General features: G+C 37.4%; 1 protein-coding gene across 5 annotated transcripts in view; it reads right to left on the bottom strand.

Moving 5' to 3' along the window:
* Positions 1–26614, bottom strand: part of GTDC1 (glycosyltransferase like domain containing 1) — a 421396-nt gene that overhangs the window by 25905 nt on the left and 368877 nt on the right. For all 5 annotated transcript variants that reach the window (XM_056117624.1, XM_056117626.1, XM_056117628.1 and 2 more), the window contains one exon: positions 1141–1250. In XM_056117624.1, the coding sequence (XP_055973599.1) occupies positions 1141–1250 (110 nt within the window). The remainder of the gene's footprint in view (positions 1–1140; positions 1251–26614) is intronic.

Here is a 26614-nt window from a genome sequence, read left to right as displayed (position 1 = left end):
CAAAGGACCTGCTAGAAACAAATAGGATGATGGCTAAATGTCTTAAGAAGCCTGATGCTTTTTCTAGAGGAAATGTAAAGAATTGTGGTATCTTTACATTCCAAGGTTTTTTGTTTTTGTTTTTGTTTTTGCTTTTTTGGGTCACACCGGGCAATACACAGGGGTTACTCCTGGCTTTGCACTCAGAAATTACTCCTGGCGGTGCTCAGGGGACCATATGGGAGGCAGGGAATCAAATCCTGGTCCAATGCATGCAAAGCAAATGCCCTACGGCTGTGCTATCGCTTTAGCCCCTCCAAGGGCAGAAGTTAAGTCATATCAGATAAAGCTTTCAGGGGACAGGGTTTAGTTTCTATCATAGTATCAGAATCAGGAAGTATCTTCTAAATGGGAGTAAATTTGAAGTGGTCCTTTGCTGGCACAGTGGCAGATAGCATTTCTGATATTTTAATTACCTGCATACATATCTAAAATTTTTAAAATGTGAAACACAGCATAAAAACATGAATTTTTAAATGCTCACAAAAAGGGTTAGAATAGTCGTCTAACTGACTCGAACATACCCAGTGAGAAGGCAGGTAAAAGAAGTCATAGGATTTCCAGGGAGAATAGGAGTTAATGGTATTCAGGGTGAGAAGATCAGTTTTGGATTTTTGTGTTTTTCCCTTCAAGTTTAATCGAATGGATGACAAGTACGATATGGACTGTAGTCCACATTTCAAGTTTGATGCCAGCATACTTTACACAGGCCACCTAACAGATGGTAATGTATTTCAGCTATTACCAATGTGAGCAGGATTCAAACCAGTGACCCAGAGGTGAGAGGTTGTATATCCAATTACAAATTCCCACTTTCCTTAAGTGTTAAGATGCCTTAAGCAATATATTTTATTTACATCAAGATGCATTGTATAAACTATATTTGATAAAAGAGATGACTTCACGTTCTCAACTTAAATCAAAGAATGCTTACTTAAGTATTTTTTTAATTGAATCACACTTTAATGTCATCGTATAATCTTTTGGTTAACAGTGCTCGTCTTGATTATTCTAACAAAGGGAAACATGGAAATTAATACTTCAGTGGTGGAGCTTATGTCTTCTGCAAAAATAACACATTAGAAAATTCCAAAGAGATACCTGGGACATCGGAGAAGGTTTCTCCAAGAACAGAAACGTGGAAGTTGAGTTGCAGGTCCTTAAGATGCATTAATACCTTAAAAAATCTCTCAGGATCTTTATCATGCTCCCTGAAAATAAAAACACAAAAGAAATCTGTGAAACCTTAGGGTCTGTATTATAAAGTGTTTTTATTTCTCATTGTATCAATTCCCTTAGCAGTCTATTGTTGGGAGGGGGGAGTGTCTCAATTCCAAGAGAAAAACTTCCCCTTAAAATCAATATTGAAACATGAATACTGAGCAGTTTCGTGAATATAACTTCTGTCTCATGGATCAAAAATCCAGACTTCTTGAAGCTTTAAGGTACTAACGGATTTTTATTAAAAGGGAAATCTATCATATGTTAAATATTTTTATATTTAGACTCTAGAAAGTGTGATACATTTTCTTTTCTCTTAAAATGGTTAATTTTCCACTTAACCCAGGTTTATAATGAAAGGAAAGAACAGTCTTCAAAGGCAAGTTTCCCTATGATGATAAGAACGTACCAAAGATGCATTTCATTTCCATGAGTCTGAATACCTTCCTCTCACATGTACTGGGTCCCTTTGGACCCAGAAGGAATGCGCAATTTAGAGAATGAGATTATAGACATGCTTGCTAATCTCTCATTCTAAATAATTGAACAGAGAATTATAAATACATCAAAAGGGAGTAGGTCTGAGTCTAAATCTTCTGAGTATTAACATATGGGTGAACTTGGTCAGCATATAAAATAATAGTAATAATGAAGAATTTTTCATTTAGTGAAGGTTTTATAAACACAGGTTATTTTTGTTTGGTTAGCTTGTGAGTCTTTTTTTTGTAATGACAGAATGAAACGTTAAGGGACACTAAAACTAAAAAAGATCCACTAATTCAAAAATTCACATTAAAATGGAGTTATTTTTTACAACCTAAGGTGTGAATATTTCAGTATTTCTTGCATTGAATTACACTGTTTTAAATTAACTTATTTCAGACAGATGTGGACCAGATGTCTTCAAAATATTTGTTTTTTATTTATAATTCAGAATTTAAACTTATTTTTTATATTGCAGAGAAATAGTTATATATCAGCAATTGAATTTCTCATTTACTAGCTAATTATGTAAAATAAATCTGTAAATTGATCAAACTGCTATAAGAAATATGAAAATTACATCATTCAGGAAATATCATGAAAAATGACATCTGCAACCCTAAATGTGTTAACTCACAATTCAGTCAATATTTTCAGTATCAAGAATTAAAACAAATGCATCTTCTGATTAACATTTAAAAACAACATTTAAAATCTTATGAAATGGTAAGATAGAATTAGAATTCTGTAACAATTTATTTTAAGCTCTGTATCTCTCAGTTTGATTTATCTCAAATAATAAAGAATGTAATGGCAAATGTTCATCGCTTTTTGAGATGATGTGCATTATACATGTACCACTGGGAAGTTTTTGGATAGTACTCATATATACTACTGCTGTGGGCAAGAACAAAGACACAAAACAGTTTGAAAGTAAAGAATACACCATATGCTATCTTCAACCATATCAATCAAATAGCTGCCACCTAATCTGTAATATGTTCTTTTAGTCTGATTCTCTTGGAAATACTTAGATGAAAAGAATGGAAACAATAACATAATATATCTTAAAGAAGGAGTAACACTATAGGGAAATCTAGCCACTCAGTTCTCTAAATTTTTCATTTTGAGTTCCAAAAATTTTGGCTGTGGATCCTCAAGTGAATATCTATTCTAAATAATTCCTGCTATATTTTTTAAAATTTTCTTTGGTTTTGTATTAAAGTAAAAGTACCTATGGTTTGGTGTTCAGAAGCAGTTTAATGAAGTCAGTTATTAAAATAATAAAAAATGTATTTTCAAACTGGCTAACTTTAACCTATATTTTCAATGTTTCTGTATAAGATCAATGAATTAAAATCCTACTATAGTCTGTATATTTTATAAAATGTCAAATAGTTGTCACCTAATCTGATGGTCAAAAGCTATCATACTTATTAGTCACTTTGCATATGAGCACACAGAGATTTAAATGAATTTCCCCTCATTATGTTTCAACTGTAACATGTAGATGAAATTAAGGTGAGATTTTTCTTCCACAAAATTATTCCTCCAAACCAGAGGCATTTTATCCGAAGTCTTTATAAAGTTTCTCATAATATCTGTTATTCCATCACTCTTCTTTCAACAGAGTAATATTTAGGGAAGTTGGATTACTCGAAGACAGTATCAACAGATGCTAATTTGGGTAGTATTAGCAGTCATTCACTTGCACTGTTAAAAATAGAAGTGAAGGAATTTAATCCTGAGTTATCAATCACTTAATTTAAGAGACATGACCTAACAATTCAAAGAACTGGACGTTACTGAAAACAATATATTAAACATCAGTAGAGAGTGCAACAGAATAAGTATTCATTAAAGATTGTAAAAATAAGTGGGCTTTTATAACTGAGAAAAGATTTCCAGTGGTGCTATCATATACAGTTTCACAAGTCTTGCACCCCAACTACAGAGATTAAATTTCAAATGAAGTGTGGGATTACATGCTAGCTGCCTGCTTGGAAAATTTGTATATTGTGATGTCAAGAATACCTGGGAGAAGTATGTAGGACTTGTGACTTAAATTTCTAGGTTTGCACAGAGTTTGGAATGGGCGACCTGCCCCCATCCCCTGTGTTTCTAGTAGCTTCGCAGTCACACCCAGGAACTGTCTCTGGCGCCATAAAAGCTCATTAACAGCCATGATCCAGAGACTCCCAAATAAATCTCTCAGAAGAGAGCAGCACAGAAGAATACACCAACCAGACCCCAAAGTCACCCTTCAGTTAAAAGAAATAACTAACTAACCTCTATTCCTGGAGCATGCAGCCCCATTCACAGCTGTGCAACATCTCATAATCTACACCTCTGATGTACCAAGAGTAGCACATCATATTTACTGGGGTGTAAAGTACAAGGCAATCCATCTCAGAGAAAGAAAAAAATATATACATGTATATATACATGTATATACATATATATTACATGCTTTTATATAAGCATGCAATATATTTATATACAAGGCTCAAACTTCAACTTGTTAGTAATCCTTTGTACAAGGGCTTAATGGTTCCTGGGTGAAATACAACCATCTACACACACTTTCCTCTAAGAAAATTTTTTGGGATCATTTTTAGCAGATTCTTTATTACAAGCAATACAAAATAAATTATTTAGATCCTGCTTTGAGGGCAGGGTTTGGAGGCTGGGGCGGAAACATTCAAAATATGGGGGTGGGTAGGTATAATGGTGGTGGGGACTGCTACTGAAATATTAAATGTAATAAATTTATTGTGAATAAGTTTATAAAAATAAAATAAAACTTTTAAAAAGAATGCCTCATAGAGGGTTGGAACTTATCTAGGAAATGGCAAAAGAGTGGCAAAACAAGACAGCTAAAATGTAATGTTATATGAAAAGTACCTAAACTAAAAGAACACAAACACTTGACTGAGTTCACACTAGATCATTTCATCTTTGTCTTTCAGAATTTAGATAGCCAACTTAGTCAAATTTTGTTTTTTAAATTAGAAAATTATCTAACATTCAATCACTAAAGATATGCACTGATATTTAGTCATAGCCATATATCAACACAAGGATAATATTCAGTGGCAGATAGAGCCCAGTGTATCTTGACAAATAAGAAACTCATTCCAGATATGCAATGGGTCATCCATGCATGGGTCTTGTCTCAGCACACATGGCATTAATAAATTTATTTAGAGGAATATATTAATCTATCTTAAATTCTTTTCTGAGAAGTATAATGTGAAGTTCTCATATTCGTGATTTTAGCATAAAGCACTATATAGATTGGGGGATTTAAAAACAATGTATTGAGTGCCTTTCTTTCTGCCAACAGTTGTCAAGATTAAAATCCACACTTAATAATGTGTTCAGTATTCTGTGACCATACTTGTAGACTTATCGGATCTTAAGACTGCTCCTCTCATCTATTGCTGGTAGGAATGTTAATAAAAACAATATTTTGGAGGACATAATAAAGCCTTACAAATGTACATAACTTTTCTATAGTAACTCCATTTTAGAAAAGTGACCTTATTAAACAATTAAAAGGTACACAGAAATTCAATTACAATTGTTCATAATGACATTGTTAATAATATCAAGACTGTAAACAAGAAAATGGTAAGTATATCTGACTCAAACATAATAATACATAGTCTTTAAAATAATGATATTACATGAGGTTAAAGAGATTGAATAGCGGGTAGGGTGCTTGCCTAGCAACTAGCTGATTCCTCTTATCCCAGATGGTCCCCTGAACCCTGCCAGGAGTGATTCCTGAGGGTAGGGCCAGAAGTAAGACTTAAGCACCACCAGGTGTGGTCCAAAATCCAAAAGGAAAAAAATCCCTATATTTTAGGACATGGAAAATTATCTGAGACACTATTAAGTACAAAGGAGGTGAAAGAACAATATATATATGTATATATATATATATATATATATATATATATCAAGATCTGTCTCTCTAAGACAAATTGATGTGTGTGGACTTGAAAAAAAATATTTGAGATTAACTATACCAATATTAAGAGGGTTTACCTAGGAAGTACATTATATTTTCTTCCTATGGTTATTATATAAATATTTAAAACTGTTTTAATGAAGCCGCCCTTCTAACATTCTGCATAAACTGAAGCCAGAGTTTTGCTTAGCTCTTAACATTTTTATTATTCATAGCAATATACTTATTTCCTGTAGCCCCTCTACATTTGACAGCGACCCATCAAGAAAACTTGATTTATCACAAAGTATTACAGAAGATGAGTCAAATCCAAGCTTCCCAAAAATTGCCACACTCTTGACTAGGTAAGAATGAAACAATCTGGCTGAAAACTCATTCCTCTCCAGCCCAACTACGGCAGAAGAGACCAGAGTGGAAATATTTCAGGCAGACTGGAAGCAGCAGATATAGTAGGAACAGCTTTTATTCCCAAATATTATTCAGAACATTTTAAAAGCATAAACTGTTTCCATGTGTTTTTTCTTCCTATATCTGTTCTCTCTCTGTTGCCTTTTCCATTTAGTTTTTTAGAGCTGAATTTCTTCCTATTCCTCACTTAACATTCATTCAGTAAATATTTATTGAGAATTGCTAAGTTCTCCATACTTGTCACTTATCCTAAACTGTTATCCTTCCTTATTTTCCCACATAACTTTACACATATTGAACATAATCTTATTGATCCAGTTCCTTGCCTTGTCTGGGCAAAAAACAGTCTCTCAACTGATCCTTAGCTTTCCTAACAGTATGTCACTTTGGACTGATAGTTCCATGAGGAATGATAAATTATTTCTATGCTGTTCATGACTAAGGACCCTGGGCCTTGTTTACAATGGGAGATATCACTTGCACTCATCAATATTTCATTCTGCACTCCTTGGAGGCTTAGGGAAACCCCATGTTGATACCCTTTCAGTAGAGGAGGCCACAGGGCCAGTTCTTCTCCAAAGATTGCAAGTTGACTGGCATGAGCCATTTCTAGGGAGAAGCAGCTGGGTATAACACTCTCAGGTCAGCAATTTCTCTGCTTCAGTGATCCTTAGAGATGTGTTATGGTATGATGGAAAGGTTAAAACAGTAAAGCAATTGCCACATGGAGGAGAGTTAATCTGTAAAAATCACACAGACATGCAGCAGACTTGAATAAGACATGCAAGCCTTTGTTGTGTTTAAGCTACTCATATCTGGGGAAAGATTTTTCTAATCGCAGCATAGTGTGGTCCATAACGGCTGATATGTTTTCAGTGACATAAAATTAGCTTCATAAAAAATGTTGAAGAAAGGCAAGAAAAATGAATTATGTTCACAGAGTTCCTGATCAGTTGAGTATTTCATCCTAGGCACTGGATCATAATCTTCCTTAAGCCTCTAAAGCAGAGGTCATGCAAATTTAATTATTCTTTCCCCTACAATCATACAGAAGAGATCTGCCAATGAAATCATGTCTTATCACTTACAATTCATATGCCTTCTTCGACATAATCTTTGACTCTAAAAAGTTCCTTCCTTCCTTCCTTCCTTCCTTCCTTCCTTCCTTCCTTCCTTCCTTCCTTCCTTCCTTTTTCTTTCTGAAGTAATAGGAAAAGGAGAATTGGCACTTTCAGTCAACAAGAACAATGGATACTCTTTAGAATCTTGTTACTTGAAGTCAAAAGTCTTGGATGAAAGATGGCAGTAAGATCCACTTTAACACCAGGGTTTCCAATTTCTTCGTGTGTCGGATACCGTACTGTTCAGCTTTTTTTCCTCACTATGAAATATCACATTGCTTTCAAATTCAATGATGTGTTCCTTATTCAAGGACTTAAACCTTCTAATCACTAACTGTGATGGCTATTAAGGTAATTTACTTTTCAACTGTCCCTTTTAGTTATATAACTCTTCAATTCCTTCATGTGCCTGAAATATATATCATGGAGAAATTTTGGTTTCCCTGCATGTGCTATTTCTACTTATTAAATAGAGCTTCAAGTAGAATTTACAAGTCAAGGAGAAAACTCAACAGGTTGGAGAACATACTTTGCCTAGGGGAAGAGTGGGTTTGATCCCTGATACCACTTAATCCCTTATTCACCACCAAGTGTAATCCCTGAGCACTGAACTGACTGTAGACCATAAGCAACACAGGCATGATCCTAAAACAATTGCCAAATAACAAACAATTATAACTATTCCATTAGTCTCTTTTAGCTACCAGTTTCTCAATTTTCTCCTTCCCTGCAGCTCCTTGACCCCATTTCTCTTTCCCTCAATTCCATAGGACCAATGTTTCTTTCTTAATTCTACTAAACCTAATGACCATCATTTATATATGGCTGATCTAGAATAAGATTATCCATAGTGCTTTTCTCTGAATATGGTTCAAAAGGCATTCTATCCTTGAATTATTTACGCTTTTGGAGAGAGCGAGCAAAAAGTTCAGTTAGAAAGAAGAGGCTTTTTAAGACAGAATAAAAATTATACTCTTTCTCTCTCTTTCTCTTTCTCTCATTTTATTGCATTATGATTTGTGATACAGATGCTGAGAGAACAGAGGTGCCTGCTATAGAGACAGGCTGGGTGGGGGTTGGCTTGAAGGAGTGGGAGGGAAACTGGGAACACTGGTGCTGGAAAATTATACTGGTGAAGGGATGGTTGTTGGAATGTTGTATGACTGAAATGCAATCATGAACAATTTTATAATGCTCTATCTCATGGTGACTGAATAAAAAAGAAATATACTTCCAAATCTTTAAAGAGGACTTACTCCCAATCCTCTTTAAGCTTTTCCACGAAATTGGAGTATCAAAAACACTTCCGAACAGTTTCTATGAAGCAAATATTACCTTGATAGCAAAAGCCAACAGAGATATCACAAAGAAAGAGAAATATAGGCCGATATCCCTGATGTACACAGACGCAAAGATCCCCAACAAAATATTAGCAAATAGAATCCAATGACTCATCAAAAAGATCATATACCATGAACAAGTAGGATTCATCCCAGGGATGCAAGGATGGTTTAACATTTGGAAATTGATCAACATAATCCATCATATCAACAAAAGAAAAGATAAAAACCATATGATCATATCAATAGAAGCAGAGAAGGCATTTGAAAAGGTCCAGCACCCATTTACGATGAAAATTCTCAGCAAAATAGGCATTGAAGAAACTTTCCTCAATATATCAAAACCATCTACAACAACCCCACAACAAGTATCATTCTCAATTGGGAAAAACTAAAAACCTTCCTTCTAAGATCGGGCACAGACAAGATTGCACACTTTCGTCACTCCTATTCAATATAGTACTGAAAGTCCTGGCCATTGCAGTTAGGCAAGAGAAAGGTATTAAGGGAATACAGATAGGAAAGGAAGAGGTCAAACTATCACTATTTGCAGATGATATGATATGATACTTAGAAAACCCGAAAGAGTTTACAGAAAAGCTCCTAGAAACAATAGGCCAATTTAGTAAAGTGGCAGGCTACAAAATCAACACCCCAAAGTCTATGGTTTTCTTATATACAAATAACGAAAGAGAAGAAATAGACATTAAAAAACCAATCCTGTTCACAATAGTTCCTCAGAAAATCAAGTACCTTGGAATCAGCTTAACCAAAGAGGTGAAGGGCCTATACAAGGAAAAATACAAAACACTACTTCAAGAAATAAAAGAGGACACTAGGAAATGGAGACACGTACCCTGCTCATGGATAGGGAGGATTAACATTACAAAATGGCAATACTGCCCAAAGCACTATACAAATTCAATGCGGTCTCTATCAGGATACCTGTGACATTTTTCAAAGAAACAGACAAAACACTCCTGAAATTCATTTGGAACAATAAACCCCCACAAACAGCAAAAACAATCCTTGGGAAAAAGAAGGTGGGTGGCATAATGTTCCCCAACTTCAAACTGTACTACAAAGCAGTAGTAATTAAGACAGCATGGTACTGGGCTAGAAACAGACCTGCAGACCAATGGAACAGAGTCGAATATTCTGTCACAGACCCTCAAATATTTGACCACTTAATCTTTGACAAAGGAGCAAGAAATGTGAAGTGGAACAAGGAAAGACTCTTCAACTAGTGGCTCTGGGAAAACTAGATAGCTACCTGCAAAAGAATGAACTCTGACCCCTGTCTCATGCCAGGCACAAAAGTCAGATCAAAGTAGATTAAAGACCTCAATATCAGACATGAATCCATAAGGTACATACAGGAAAATGTAGGCCGAACTTTCCACAACATTGAAGCTAAGAACATCTTTAAGGATGATACAGTATTGACCATACAAGTGGAAGAAAACATAAACAAATGGGACTACATCAAACTAAGAAGCTTCCGCACTTAAAAAGAAACAGTGACCAAAATACAGAAAGAGCTTACAGAATGGGAAAGAATATTTACCCCATACCCAACTGATAAGGGATTAATATCCAGGACATACAAGACACTAGAAGAATTGTACAAGAATAAAACCTCCAACCCTATCAAAAAATGGGGAAAAGAAATGAACAGAAGTTTCCTCATAAAAGAAATACAAATGACCAAAAGGCAGTTGAAAAAAAGGTTCCACATCGCTAGCCATCAGGGAGATGCAAATCAAAACAATAATTAGATATCATCTCATACCACAGAGACTGGCACACATTTAAAACAACAAAAGCAACCAGTGCTGGCATGGACGTGGGGAAAAAGGGACACTCTTTCACAGTTGGTGGGAATGCCCACTAGCCCAGCCTTTCTGGAAAACAATATGGACAGTCCTTTAAAAACTAAAAAATAGAGCTTACATATGACCCCGCAATACCACTTCTGGGACTATATCTCAAGGATGCAAAAAAGTACAGTAGAAATGCCATCTGTACCTATATGTTCATTGCAGCACTGTTCACAATAGTCAAAATCTGGAAACAACCCAAGTGCCCTAGAACAGATGACTGCTTAAAGAAACTTTGGTACATCTACATAATGAAATACTATGTATCTCTCAGGAGAGATGAAGTCATGAACTTTGCTTATTAATGGATAGACATGGAGAGTGTCATGCTAAGTGAAATGAGTCAGAATGAGGACAGACATAGAAGGACTGCACTCAATTGTATTGTGGAGTATAAAGAAACATAACATGAGGCTGACACCTAAGAAAAGTAGATACATGGAACTGATAGATTGATCCATAGCTGGAAGCCTACCTCATGAGCAAAGGGGAGAAGGCAGCTGGAATAGAGAAAGGATCACTAAGAAAAAGATGGCTGGAGGGATGGGATATGTGTGCAGAAAGTAGATAAAGGACCAAACATGATAACTTCTCATGATGTGTATTGCAAACCATCAAGCCCAAAAGTAGAGAGAGATTATGGGGAATCATATATGCCCATGGAGGCAAAGGGAGGTTGGGAAAGGGGGACTATACCAGGGATATTGGTGGTGGGGAATGTGCACTGGTGGAGGGATGGGTGTTTGATCATTGGGTGATTGTAACCCAAACAAGAAAGCTTATAACTATCTCATGGTGATTCAATAAAATTAAAAAATATATAAATATAATACTTACATTAATACATTTGCTCTTAGAAATGAAGAAATACCTGACACTCTTGTGGTATAATCATAGGGAAAAGAATCCTAATCTAAGAGAAAAATCCTCTGTAATGTTTCTTTTGACTTAAAAGACATTAAAATCCCTTATCATCTTCACTGTCATGAAAAATGAGAGTGATTCACAAGAAATCCCTCCAATGGGGAGTCGAATGCTAAAGTTCTATCCATTTTATATAGTATGCCTTGTTTCTAGATGAAAATGAGATGGTTATGCTTTGGGCTAACATAGAGATCTCCTAGCAGAGATTCTCCCTGAGTCAGCAGCAACTGCGAAGCACAGCAGATTGTCATGGCAATGGCTGTGGAGAGGAGGAACATAATATGGAATGTCTGTTTTACAAAGACCTGCTCAAAATGATGTGTTCTGGTTGCTACATATGTTGCATTTTTTCATTTTATAAACAGTATTAATTATGTCTCTCCTCTCTTCTTCTACATTATTACAAGGGGAGTAAATTCTTATTATTTTTAGTTCCTTTCACTATAGCATAAAAGCAAAAGTTCAGCCCAACCCTCATTATTACAGTCTCTCATTGCTTATTACTAAAAAAAAAAAATAAAAGAAATAATACCATTAGGTTCCAAAGGTAGACTATTTATTCCTAGAGAAAAAGAAGATATTTTGAGTATATCACATACTATAAATTAACTATCACTCAAGAGAAAGGTATCCGGAATAAAAGGACTCATGAACTCCAGTTTTAATTAATTAAATTGACTTAGTGCTAGTAGATATCTGAGTAATTTATTTCTGGGGGAAAAAATAAGAACAAAGAATAGAAAACTCTGTCTACAGTTTTTTCGGTGAGAGACTATTTAACCAAATAGTTTGCTTGGTAGGTAAACATAAGCCTGAAAGAAAAAGCAGATGTGTATGAAATCCAATAATCAATTCATTTATGACTACAGCTCTAAGGTATATATAAACCCAAAAGAAAAAGCAGATGTGTATGAAATCCAATAATCAATTCATTTATGACTACTGTTTTAAAGCTGCTTCATAAAAATAAATGAAGTAAAGCAGCTTATGTGAATAGAACTAAGGAAGAGAGTTACAATCCTAGTGCTTCATAGTTGTAATCCAGGACAAACTACCAAACCAATCTGAGACTTAATACTTAATTTCTTCCTCTGTAACAACCTGGCTAATAATACTCACTTTAAAGGGCTGTTGAGAGAATTAAGTGAGATGATGTGTATGAAACAACATGACGGTCCTTTATTCAACCTAGGATCACTATCAACATAATCATTGTCTTATTCTTTATTTATGAAACTGGGAGTTAAAAGAAATTTAGTGAGCTTAACAGGAATCAGAACTGAGCAGAAAGCAAAGTTCGCATTATAATCCTTTATTAGCAAATACAATGGCTTATTGTTGAATTTCAAACTTGATAATTATACAAAGCATTTAAATTGTCAGCTATATTACATAGATCAGAGTTATAATATTGCCCTATATATGGGCTCTGTCCTGCTGCAGTGAAGATGCTAATCTTTCCTCCCCAAAACAACTTATGATTATGGAACTGAACTTAGAGGGGTAAAGGATGATCTCCTCTACTCCTCTTGGAAATTACATCAAAGCAACAAGGAGAATTAAAAGTAGAAAGCAGGGTTGGAGACATAGTACAGCAGGTAGGGCACTTGCCTTACATGTGGCTGATCCAAGTTTGACCCCCAGCATCCCATATGATCCTCTAGGCACCCCCAGGAGTAATACCTGAGTATTACGGAGTAATACTGAGTTATCAGGAGTAACTCCTAAGTATTGCCCAGTGTGATCCCCAAACAAAATAAGTAAATAGATAAATGTAGAAAGCAAAGAAAAGCTATAATCAAGAAATCAAAAACCCATCGGTAGAAAAGTTACCCAATACAATCAAGTTCTAATAGTGTAGGGTGGAGAAGACCACAATCCTTAGATTCTCAGAAATCGGTTGCCAAAAAATGGTGACTCCTAGGAGAAGAGTAGCCTATGTGTTCACATCACGGTCCTCCCGTTGTTCATCGATTTGCTCAAGCGGGCCCAGTAACGTCTCCATCGTGAGACATGTTGTTACTGTGTTTGGCATATCGAATACATCACGGGTAGCTTGCCAGGCTCTGCTGTGCGGGTGAGATACTCTCAGTAGCTTGCCAGGCTCTCTGAGATGGGCAGAGGAATCGAACTCGGGTCGGCCATGTTGCTGTGTGCAAGGCAAACGCCCTACCCGCTGTGATTCGCTCCAGCTCAGCCTATGTGTATCGGGACAAAATTCCCTCTTTACTAAAACAGCAACAGTGTGTGCTTCTGGTGCTGAGAATTGCCCTGGTTCAGTTTTGAAAAACACAATAAAGTGCTAAGTGAAAAATGAGAGAGATAATGCATGTTTCAAGAAGTAGTCTGTTTAATAATCATTGTTTCTGGGATTACAATAATATCATATCTATCTTTGTATACATTGATACGTATATGTATATATAACTACATAATGTATTTATTGTCATAATTTAGAATGGCACTTTGTTTTTTAACTTTCCATTAAACATTGAGATATAAGGGTCAGAGAGATAAGTCAATGGTTTGAATGCATGTTTGTCCTTTCAGGATACCTGGGTTCAATCCCCTGTGTTACAAGGTCCACTAAGCTGAACTGAGGGTCACCCCTTTGCCCAAGACCAAACAGAAGTGTAAAAATAAAGAAACAAAGGCGATTCTTTAAAGAGTTAAATACTGAAAACAGCTATTCTTTTGTTGTAGAATTGAATGTCATAGAAACACTTTTGGAAAAAATAAAATAAATTTGTATGCTTGGTAAATGAGAACTAATTCAAAGACTGAGTATTAACTATATGTTCATTTCTAACACTAGTCTCACTAGGAAAAAATTCAGACAGATCCCGGAATGCAGGGAATATATGAAGGGTAGAATTTAAAGAATTAATTTTTCATTTTATGGTAAAGTATTTCTTCAATGTTTATTCTAATATTGCTTTATAATAGCTGCATTCTGACAGCTATTTTAACTTAAAAGTTAGTACATAGATTACTACCAATGTATTTTTATAGAATTTAGACTTGGTTTGTGAAGTATTAAAATGAGGCACAAGTTTAACCAAGCGACAAGAAAGAAAATATCTTTGATACATTTACAATTTAGATATAACCATCTGATTGAGTGCTTTCCTCGGCAAAAGCGGTCTGAAACATAAAACCCACCAACGAGAGGTTATAAATGGTTCTTAAATGTCAGTTACCTTTAAGAAATATTTCAGACAGACCAGCATTATATTAAAAATGAACTATAATGAAACACTCTGACTGGCTATATGGCCCATTTAATTGGTATTATTTAAAAAGGATGAAAATTTAGAAAAAATGACAGAAGTCTTTTTGCTAGTGTAAGTTTTTGGCTTTAGGACAAGAATATCTTTGTACAAAGTCAGGTATGACATAAAGAATTGAGTCAGACAGAACTTGAACATCATAATGAGATACAAGTATGATAAAAAAGAATAGTAGATTTGATTCATAGGAAGTGTCTAGCCAAGAAGAGAGATTGTTCTTTCTGTTATAGTTTTAGAGATAAGAAGGGTAATCCATGGTATACAAACCTCATCTAAGTTTACTAACAGATGCACGAAGGGCCTTAAGCCTAGAGCCTTTTATATGTCTGGGGAGCACATCTTTAGGAAGGTATTTTGATGACAATAGGTATGTAATAGTTATCTGCTGGATGGATAGTTACATGAATGAGTCACAGATTTCCATTATGGTTTCATTTTGGGAAAGTAGGTAAATAGGCCACCACTTTAAAATGTAAATACTTCTGGAGAGATAGGACATTAAGAATTTGCAAGAATAATCAATAGAACAGATCATGTGATTCAGTTGTTCTGGGGTTTATTATATGTAAAGGGAGGTAATTGCGTGAACAAAGGAAAACTACACAGCTGCAAGATGTCATCTTGCCTTTTGTTACCACATGGATGGTACTATTAGGTGCCAAGTTAAGTGAAATACGTCAGAGGGAGAGGGATAAACAACAGATAATGTCATTCATATGTGGTACATATAGAAAGCAAGCAAGGGCAGATTCCAGTCAAAAGAATCCTTTGGCTCTTACAACAGAATTAGGGTTACTGATTGGAGGAGAGGACAAAAGGGTAGGGTAAATTGACAGCCTGGAATTCACAGAAGGAAAGAAGTGCAGACCTTTGACAATTTCGCACTAATGGCACAGGATCTTTGGACACAAAAATTAAATATTAACTACGGATAATGATCATATTTTAATAACAAAGTATTTTTTATTGTTAAAAAACGAATTGTGGGGCTGGAGTTATAGCACAGTGGGCAGGACATTTGCTTTGCACACGGCCACCCCGGGTTCGATTCGATATGATCCTCAGAGCACTGCCAGGAGTAATTTCTGAGTGCATAAGCCAGGAGTAACCCCTGTGCATCGCCGGGTGTGACCCAAACAAGAATAAACAAACAAACAAACAAACAAAGAATTGTGTAAAATCATAAAGAGATTTGAGTGCCTGGATAAGAGTTAAAGGTTCAGTTAAGTGGAGAGGAAAGTAGTATACAAAAATGATATGGGACCCTATGAGTGTGGAAAACCTTAAACCATTTGTCATTTGCTGGTGGCTAGCTCTGAAAATAAGAGTTAGAGCTATGACAGGATGTACTTTAAAAATGCCTCCATGGTTGGGAGACATACAGCAGCAGGTAAGGTTCCTTCCTCGGCCAACCCAGGTTCTGTCCCTGGTACCACATATGGTTCCCTAAGTACTGGCAGGAGTGATCCCTGAGCACAGAGCCAGGAATATGCACTGAGCACTATCAGGTGTGGCCCCAAACAAAAACAAAAATGAAAAAAGTGTCTCCATTTCAGCACTTCTGAGCTCTGGCACAAAAGAAAACCTGGCTTCCCATGGCCTTAGGTACAGCTCTGGCAAGAAGTTGCCACCTACCTACCAAATGTGTTCTAGCCTGTTGGAGAGAGATTGATGAGGCATAATGTACAGCAGACTGTTGACCTCGATTTCTGAGTTCCAAGAAAAAACAGAATGAGAAGCACAGTTGTTGTTCTGGTCCAGTCTTTTTGGGCTCCGAGAATGCAGGTTCTCATTAGTTTAATTCATACTTTAGAACGTACGTGGCTCCGGAGCTGAGGAGTAATGCATCTAATGGAATCCCTCTTTCAATTATCCTCACTTCCTCGGTGAAGCTTTGCTTCAGTTCTTCCAGGCAGAATTAGTTGCTTCCTCTTTGGGGTTTTCACTTATCATGTTGTATTGCAATTATCTGAGAGCTCTCTGAAGCAGGGATCTTTAGAAGTCCTATCAATACATATGAGGATGGATAATATTTGGAGTATTAATCAATGTACCTAATGGGTTTCCTCCCAGGGTATTTGCTATGGTGCAAATCGCCTCCTTCCTGGCCCCCGGTCACAGAAGCGAGGCTATGCCGTAGTCTGTTCTGGAGGCAATACAAACTGTGGAGAGGTACACAGTGAGTTAATTCTTAATCTACACCACAACTCTGGGATTGAGGTATAAAGAGTTTTGGAGAATAACATTAAGAGGATTTTTTTTCTAATTCCCTTAATTACACTCCCTCATCATTCTTGAAATCTTGACCCCCCTTTACCCTCTATCCTCATTCTGTGGATGAAGAGAGATGAGTTGGAGAGGACAGAGATTCTCGTAAGTGGACATCCAAGGCTGAGTGTTAGGCGAAATACAGTTGCAGAGAGTCAGCATGATGACAAAGAGACCCTGTTCTTGTGTCTTTTCCTTTAGAATCGAGGAGGGCAGTAGCTTTGTAGGGTTTACTGTGGTCAACATGGTATGAGACTGGCTGAGGAAAATAAATGGGTTGAACCAGGGAGGACCCAAAGCAAGTTTGCTGGAATTTCTGAGGTAAAAAGTGGCATAGAAAAGCAATTAAATTTTCCAAATATCTCAAATAAGATAAAGAAAATACCTGACAGGGCCAGAGATAGCACAGGAGACCAAAGTACTTGCCTTGCAGGCATCTGACCCTGGTTCAAATCCCCAGCCCTACATACAGTCCCTGATCAACTTCAGGGGTCACTCTTGAGTATGGAGCAAGAATTTCCCCTGAGCACTGTCAGATGAGTATACTGCCCGAATCAACAAAACCAACTTGACAAATGATATCTGACAATAAGCCTGAGAGGCAGGTGATAGTGTAGCTAGCTAGAGGCTGTGCAGTGTACAGGACACAAAGGAGTTATGGGGGACATCGGTTAAGCCAGGGACTAGGCAAGAACCAGGAACTAGGCAGGATAATTTTGTTTACAGAGGATGCCAATATGCATAAATTAAGCCCAAACCACAGCCCCTGATGATCCTAACACTTAAGAGCTAGTCAAAGAGAAATCTCTGAGAATTCAAACATTCACTGAATCGCAATGAATTCACCAGAAATGCCCCGTGGTAACTAGTGGATATAGAGAGAAATAAAGATTAAGACTAACAACATAAATTTATAGACACATATGGATTAGAAACTGTTCCAAAGACCCCTAGATATATTAAGACATTCTTCCTGACAACAACTCTGTGAGGTAGGTTCTATTCTTCCACTTATAGAAGAAGAAACTGAAGCTTCATGACGTAAGCTCCTTGCCCACACTTTCAAGTAGCCCCGAGGTAAGGTACAGAATGATGATTCAAACCAGGCAGACTGGCTGCCGCAATCTGTGCTCAGACAGTACAAACTGGCATATGTGGGCACTGGAGAAGCCAACTTCCTTGCCTCATGTAAACACCTGTTGAATGTGTAAATAAATGAATGAGTGAATGGTACATCTTGGATTTCTTGTACTTAGTACTATAGTTTAAGTTCATTTAACGCGATCCTTATGCTAAGTTCCAAATATAAGTTCTTTCATCTGAAAGGGTAACATTATTCCAATATGTTTTAAAATAAATACCTTGCACATAAACATTTTAGGTTAAAGAAGGAATGAGGCTTGTTTTTACTGTTACTTTACTTAAGAAATTCCTACTGAGTCATATGTTCCCCAATTAGATTTTGAGATAATTTATTTCATTCTTTCTTACCCTTCTCTTTTACTTTATCTGCCATAATTACCATGTATTCAGACTTAGTGCTTTTTCATCTATACATATTGAAATAAGTTACATATTAAGAACTCCTAGTTTGTTATTAGTCTATAATAATACTAAAATAATTCTTAACATTTTGTCATTGATTCCTTACTATGATGGGCTGGAGTGATAGCCCAGCAGGTAGGGCGTTTGCCTTGCATGCAGCCAACATGGCCGACCCGAGTTCGATTCCTCCGCCCCTCCTGGAGAGCCTGGCAAGCTACCGAGAGTATCTCACCGGCACGGCAAAGCCTGGCAAGCTACTCAGCTACCCGTGACGTATTTGATATGCCAAACACAGTAACAACAAAGTCTCAAGATGGAGACCTTACTGGGCCCGCTCGAGAAAATCCTTACTATGATAGAATGTGTAAATTCACATTAATAGGATTCTCTGTGGTGATTATAAAGCTAAAAGATCAAAATGTTTAATGACATAAAGCATCATTGAAATTCCCAAAAAAATGTTTCCCTAAAGAAAAATATGGGTGCCAGAGCGATAGCACAGCGTGTGGTAGGGCGTTTGCCTTGCATGCTGCCTACCTGGGTTCAATTCCTGGCATCCCATATGGTCCCCCAAGCACCACCAGGAGTAATTCCTGAGTGCAGAGCCATGAGCAACCCCTGAGCTTGCTGGATGTGACCCAAAAAAACAAATAAAAAAAAAGAAAGAAAAAGAAAAATAGGTGCCCTGGTTTATATACAATGAATAGAGAATGACAGGGAATTGCTCCTTTCCAAATCATCACCTCCTCCATTTATCAACTCTCATTGTCAGAGAGAGTTGACTGGGTTCTTGGATGATGGTGAAAGGATAGAGGAGGAAGGAAGACACTTGTCTTACATTGGTTCGTGAACATGAGGAAAAACACAGAGTTGGGAAGGAAACAAGAGAAATACACCCCTAAATTCTGCCTGGAGAGGTGCATCTAACACACACATACACACACGTGTGCGCGCGCGCACACACACACACACACACACACACGAGTTTTTTTACAAGGACTTTTAGGATTTAACTGGAAAAGTAATATTGGTTTATACTGGAGAGTAGAATTCCATAGTCACAGCTGTGTTTCATCTTCAGTAGGAGCAAAGGAAATGGTCAGAGCTGCCTGTCTCTGGTGGAGTTATGGTCCTCTCCTACTTGATCACTTGACCAATTGACATCCTGCTACTCATCGATTTGCTAGAGCAGGTGCCAGTAACGTCTCCATTTGTCTCTGTCTCGTGCTAGTTAGCCCAATGGTGTCTGTTCGTTCCAGAAACACGAAGAGCCTCAAACCAATCGTTCAGGGTCTTGATGAAGAAGTCTGACCATCTTGTAGGTGGGCAGCCACGTGATCTTTTGACGTCCCATGGAATCCAGTCAGCAATGGCTCTAGTCCAGCAGTCATCTCCAAATTGCATTACGTGTCCAGCCCATCTGATTTTCGATGTCTTGGCAAACGAGACAGCGTCCTGATTCTTGACCGTCGACAGAGGTCGGAACTCTGAATTTTTTCTCTCACTTGTGTGAAGCATGATACTCCAAGCATGGCTCTTTTGATTCCTCTCTGGTAGATCTGAATAGTGTTCTCATCCTATTTTCATAGGGCCCAGGACTCTGAGGTGTATGTTAATGGTATGACTTTCTTAAGGTCCTCTCCCATTCACCACAATTTCTAACTAGCCTTTCCCACACATTAATGTGACTAGCTTGGTTGTGTAAGTCTGTGACTTTGAGGTACTAGGGCAGCAGTTCTTAAGAGTGAGATTATATCTCTGAACAATTGAATCAGAGTCCCTTTAAGCTTGGGTATTTTCTAATGTAAGTCAAACCAATATGACCTATGAGATCTTAATTGCTACGTTAAGGCAACTATTTAATACATGTATATTTGCATATTAGTAGTTCTGCAACCTGTATACCCATTAGAATTAATAGGGATGCTTAAAATATTGATGCATTATAGAAACAAGAATGTCAAGGAAAGGAAGGAATGGGGGAGAGGAGGCAGCCTGTTAGTAACTCAGGAGCATTGATTCGAAAATTGCCTTGGACACTTTGTCTACAGACATGAAGTTTAAAGTAAATATCAAAACTATAACAGTCAATGTCCTTTATAAACACATGCCCCAAGCTACAATAATTAGAAAGAAAAAGTAAACTTAATAAAAAGATGGGGTGGTTTGGGAGAGTACCAGTTTGACTGCTGGAGGGGTTCTGGTAGTATGTTCAGTATTGGAGCATTTTATGCATGAAACTCTATTCTTAAAAGCATTGTAAACCATGGTGTCTAAACACTGAAAATGAAATTGAAGCGGGGGGGGGGTCAGGATGACAGTTTAGGGGAGGTAAAGCACTTGCCTTACTGAAGGAAGCCATGACCCTCCCTCAAATCTTTGGCTTCACCTAAGGTCTCCTGCGCATCACCAGGAGTGAATTCTGAGTCCACGGCTAAGAATAAGTCAATGGACACTGCAGGGTATGGTACAACCTCCCTCCTCTCCACTAAAAATGATGCAAGATCCCCATTCTCAGGAGTTAAGAAATTCTGGTCTACGTGAAATGTGGAGAGAGAGGGGGAATTCTTGACTAAAAATTAAATTGAAAAATGCCTGATCATTTTAATGGGGTGCCAGTGTGGAACCCACAAATATCACAGTGAAAGCAATAGACAAACCAAACTATAAGTTAAGTGATGAGGAAGATATCACATTGAGATATTTATTTTAACAATGGAATGGAGGGTGCTAAGGCAGAGAAGATAATACGATAAGGCTATTACACTTGTCCAGGTTTATATTAAAAGTGCCTGGAACCAGGAACACAGGGAAGCAGTAAAATGGAATGAACAGAATCTATATTATAAAGAAGCATGTTATTGTGACAGATTTGTAAAATCCTCTGAAATTTCCTTATCTCATATCAGTACTCAGACAAGCCTGAATTCTGACATCCAGCCACTCCAGTGGACTAACAAACAGCCTTTATTGAGATTTGGTTTGAAGCAATGCTGGACTAGTAGCTTCCTTAAGTAGCCATGCAGGTAAACATTCATTCCCTCTAAAGAAATTTTCAAGAATTGCCTTTGATAAAGTTCAAAGTAATTAAGGGTCAGGGCTGGAGCAATAGCACAGCAGGTAGGGCATTTGCCTTCCACGCGGCCAATCCGGGTTCGATTCCCAGCATCCCATATGGTCCCCCGAGCACTGCCAGGGGTGATTCCTGAGTGCAGAGCCAGGAGTAACCCCTGTGCATCACTGGGTGTGACCCAAAAAGCAAAAAAATAATTAAGGGTCATGGTAATTGTCAATTGTCGTGCAAAGCAAGCACCCAGCTGTACTATCTCTTCAGCACAAAAACAAACATGGCCGACCCGAGTTCAATTCCTCCGCCCCTCTTGGAGAGCCCGGCAGCTACTGAGAGTATCTCGCCCGCACAGAGCCTGGCAAGCTCCCCATGGTGTATTCGATATGCCAAACACAGTAACAACAAAGTCTCCAATGGAGACGTTACTGGGCCCGTTATAGCAAATCGATGCACATGGTAATTGTCAAAACTCAGAAACACAAACAAAACAATAAATAAGTGAAGTGCAAGAAAGTATTAAAAATGAGCTGACACTACTACTGGCCTTGTTTCAGAGACCCATAAATAAATCTCAAAAGAGATAAAAAGCTGCAGTAAATCTTGGACCTGCACATGCTGAACAGATAGGGGTAAATTGGAGGGAGGTCGATCAGTCTGGTGTCCCCCAGGCAAAGCTCCTGGCAGTCGCTTGCTCCCACAATCTAAAATCACCGCCATACCCTCAGCCTGACTTTCCCATCTCAGGACTAACCCCACTGAGACATAATCTGCTGAAAATTCAGGCATGCAGGTTTTGTGACTGAAATCTCCAGGCTTTCTTGGGATCAGAATGGGCTACCTTCCACCATGTCCCTGTACTTCCAGAAGCCTCGGCAGTCACATCCACACCCCAAAGCTACCACCCAGTTACACCTCAAAGCTACCACCCAGTTAAAAAGCTAATCCAGTCTTACTGTCCTGATAAAGATATTGAATGCCCTGAATAAACACCATGACCTCTTAGTACCTGTATTGTAAATTACAAAGCACAAAAGGAAAAGAAGAGAGAGCAAGAAGGAAAGTGCCTCCCATAGAGGGAGGCTGGAGGTGGGGGGTGGATTGTTGGGGATGGGTGGAAGGGAAACAGGGAACATTGGTAGTGGGAAATGTACACTGACGGAGAGGTGGGTGCTGGATCATTGTATGACTGAAACCCAATTATGAGCAGCTTTGTAATGGTCTATCTCATGGATATTCATTTAAAATAATTTAAAAAAAGTAATGTGGAGTTCATGCTCACTTCAATCAGCTTAGTGAATGGCTAAATACATGGCAGTACTCCTACTTTAAAAAAAAAAGGAGCTGTCCTTGTGCTTGCTGCTCCATTATCCCAGGTGTGGTCACCTCTGGCTGATGTCACTGGGCCTGTTCTGATCCTGAGGTTGAGCTCCAATGGGAGGAAGAGACCCTCCCTCCTGGCTGGGTCCTTGTGGCCTCCACACGTGATCTGCATCATATTAAAGGTTCACACCACAGCACCTTCTTGCTTGTTTCCCTCAAGTGCTTCCACACTTCTGCTTGGTGCTCTAAAATCCCAGATGAGGGTGTCCTATGGCTGATATCATTGGGCCTATTCCAAACAGGAGCTCCAATGGGAGCAAGAGTTACACCCTTCCAGATGGGTCCCAGCAACCTTGGCACCTGATTGGCACCTGACCTGGCTCATATTAAAGGCCCACAACTGTAGCTCCTGAAGTGTGCAGGCATTTATATGCATGATAAATCTACTCAACAAATGAAATGCTGCTCAGAGTTACTCTCTCTGTCATCCTATAAGATTAGACAGAGAAGACAGAAAGCCACCTCCACCTAATCTCTCACCACCTTTCCAGATGAGTACCTACAAAAACTCACCCCAGTACTATAAGCACACTAGAAAACCAATGGGGAAAACACATAGAAACCCACCAAACTTACTGAGTGAAAAATAGTATCACAGGAGACATAAACAACACCAGAAAATCTTCAGACAGTATCTTTAATGACCTTATGAGAGCATATTCAATGACTTCAAAGAAACAGTAGTACAGGTACTCAGCAAAGCACAAGAAAGCATGAGTCGAAATGAAAAAGATATATAGTCAGAAATGACAGAAATGAAGAACACTGTAGGTTATATAGAAAAGTCAATAAAACTCTGAACAGCAGAAGAACAGAAGCTGAGCAAAAGATTGAGGTGCTCCAAGATGAGAAGGAGGCAACTGTCACGACACAGCAGAAAATGGAAAATGGTCTGAAAAGAAATGAACAGCATATTAGAGAACTATGAGATGAGTTCAAGAGGAACAATATAAGAATCAATGGAGTCATGGAAGAACAGGAAGGCAAATGTGAAGAAACAGTAGTTGAGAATATCATCAATAAGAACTTCCCAGAGTTAAGGATTACAGGCACAGCAGTGAATGTAAACAGTTGAACTCAACTGTGAATTTTATACTCAGAAATAGTGTACTCAAAAAACAAACATGAAGGTATTTTTATGAGTTTGTCACCAACACTTTCACCTAAAAACAATTGTTTCTTATTAACATTATTTTTTTTTGTGAAGTACCAGGTATTGAATCCAGGGCCTCATACTACAAGTGCTCTACCACTGAGTTATATCTCCAGTCTGTAAAAGCAATTCTTAAGAATGTTCTTTATGGAGAAGGAAAAATCTCATGTATAGTAAGAAATAGTAAGCAAAGGAAGAGGTAAATATATAGTAAAGTTTATATTAAAATCCCTAGTATTAAAGTTCTAAACTAGTATATATATAAAATAAAAGAAATACCAAGAATAGCAATTATTTACATATGGAAGATACGTTGTTGCTTCTGAAAACCTCCACATTTGTACTCTTCTCTATTCCTTAAAGAAAATAAACAAAAAATTTTCATATCATTCTGTTCTTTCATTTTGCTTTTGTAGACCTATCACAAGTATATTTTATTTGATAAATGTCTAGTATAAACTTCAAATAGGTAAGGATTGGAAGAATAACTATATTTCCCTTTACAATTATATCCTGAGTGGTAACTGACTACTGAGCATGAAGTAAATGCTTAAGAAGAGATTCCTGAGTGAATGAATGAATGAGGCGTTTCATACTGATGAATATGTAGGTCATAATAGGTGAATGAGTGACCCATTCAAATATCTCCACATCCTAATCCTAGAGACCTGTGAATATTACACAATAAGGTAAGAAAGGATTTAGCAATGATTAAACCAAGGATTTTGACACAGGGTGAGTTATCATACAATATCTGAGTAGGCCATAAATGCAATCATATGCCTCCTAATGGGGGAAATCAAAAGGGGGATGATACAGATGAAAGAGAAGAAGGCAATGTAACCCGAGGGACAGAGAATGGAATAATGCAACTGAAAACTAGGATTGCGAGTAGCCATCAGAAGCTGGAAGAGATAAGAAATGATTTTTTCATTAAACGTTCTGCAGAAACCAACTGACATCTTGATTTCAGCCCATGATCCTGAATTCAGCTTTCTGATCTCCTGAACTATGAGAGAATAAATTTTTGTTGTTTTAAACTGTTATAGTATCTGGGGAAACTAATAGAGAGTTAAAGTAAAGAGGAATTAAACAAGATAATCATTTGGAGCTGAAAGTGAAGGACATAAATGTAGTATTTAAGTAACATAAAAGTGCTTTAAGAGAGAAAAAGCAAGCATTTGTGTTTCGATATATTATCTTTTGGAAAATGGCAGGGAAGCAAGAAATATATGCAGACATTATACATGCATCTCCGTTTCTGGACTGAGGTTTGTAAAAACACAGGTTTATGCCTTTCTCTTTTAGATTCCTTAGTGCTACCTATTGCATAGCCATTTGGTATGTGTTCAGGACAATAGGCCTATTAAAATCACAGATTTTCCACTGAAGACACTTGAAAGAATGCCTAAGTTTAGGCTTATGGATAATGAGGAGATTTTAAATGTCTAGACTGTATTTCATTTTGATTCCAGTGCTTCATCAAGAGTTGCCTGTGTTTTAGTATTTAGTACAGTGACTGACTTTAGAAGAAGCTGAATAGCATTTAAAAGTGAACAGAGAAATCTAAGTAGAAAGAGTAGGTATTGTTCTTGAAAGTGATCTTCCTCTAAAGTTTAAAAAAAATTTCATCATTGTGATTTACAATACTATTAATATTAGGGCTTTATGCATAGAGTGTTCTAATACTACACCCTCAAGCAGATTCCCTCCATCAAGCAATTCCCTGCATCACTATCTGAGGGTCCGCTCCCAAACAGCCCCTTATCTTCTTGTTCCTTACAAAGTTAAAACAACACAAGAACTCCACTCTTAGGAATCTACCCAGGAAGTATAAAAAATACTATGTCCATACAAAAACATCTAGGCAAACATTCAAGAAGCCTATTCACAATAGTAAGAAGAAATGGAAGCAATTCAATGTATATCAAATGATAAATCAATAAACAAAATGTGGGACACTGTTCAACATTAGAAAGGAGCAGACAAATGACAGATGCTACAACAGGGACAAATCCAAAGAACCTTTCAAGTGAAAGAAATCAAATGCAAAAGCCCACATATTGCATGATTCCATGTGTATGAAAGACAGAGTAGAGAGAACAAGCAGATTAATGTGGTTACCTGGGATGTAGGTGGAAGAAGGGATTGACTGAAAAGGGGCAGGAAAACATTTTCTGGGATGCTAGGAATGTTCTGAGCCTAGATTACATAGATTACTGTACAACTCTAAATTTACTTAAAATTATTGAATTGTAAATGGTGAATTTTATAATATATAAATTATGGCCCATTAAAGCTGTTCTAAAGAAAGTGCTTGAACGGGATAGTTATGAAGGTAGAAGAATATCCTTTTTTACCAAAGGATATCTTTAGAAGAATGTAACTTCTAAAACAGCATTACTATTCTTAAGGAATGGTTTAAGCCAGCCATCTTATAAAACACACACACACACACACACACACACACACACACACAAAACGGAAATAATTTGTAATATTGACAGTGCGGATTC

Source organism: Sorex fumeus, unplaced genomic scaffold, assembly GCF_029834395.1.
Source record: "Sorex fumeus unplaced genomic scaffold, SorFum_2.1 ptg000035l, whole genome shotgun sequence".
NCBI lineage: Eukaryota > Metazoa > Chordata > Mammalia > Eulipotyphla > Soricidae > Sorex > Sorex fumeus.
This window is presented reverse-complemented; position numbering and strand designations above follow the sequence as displayed.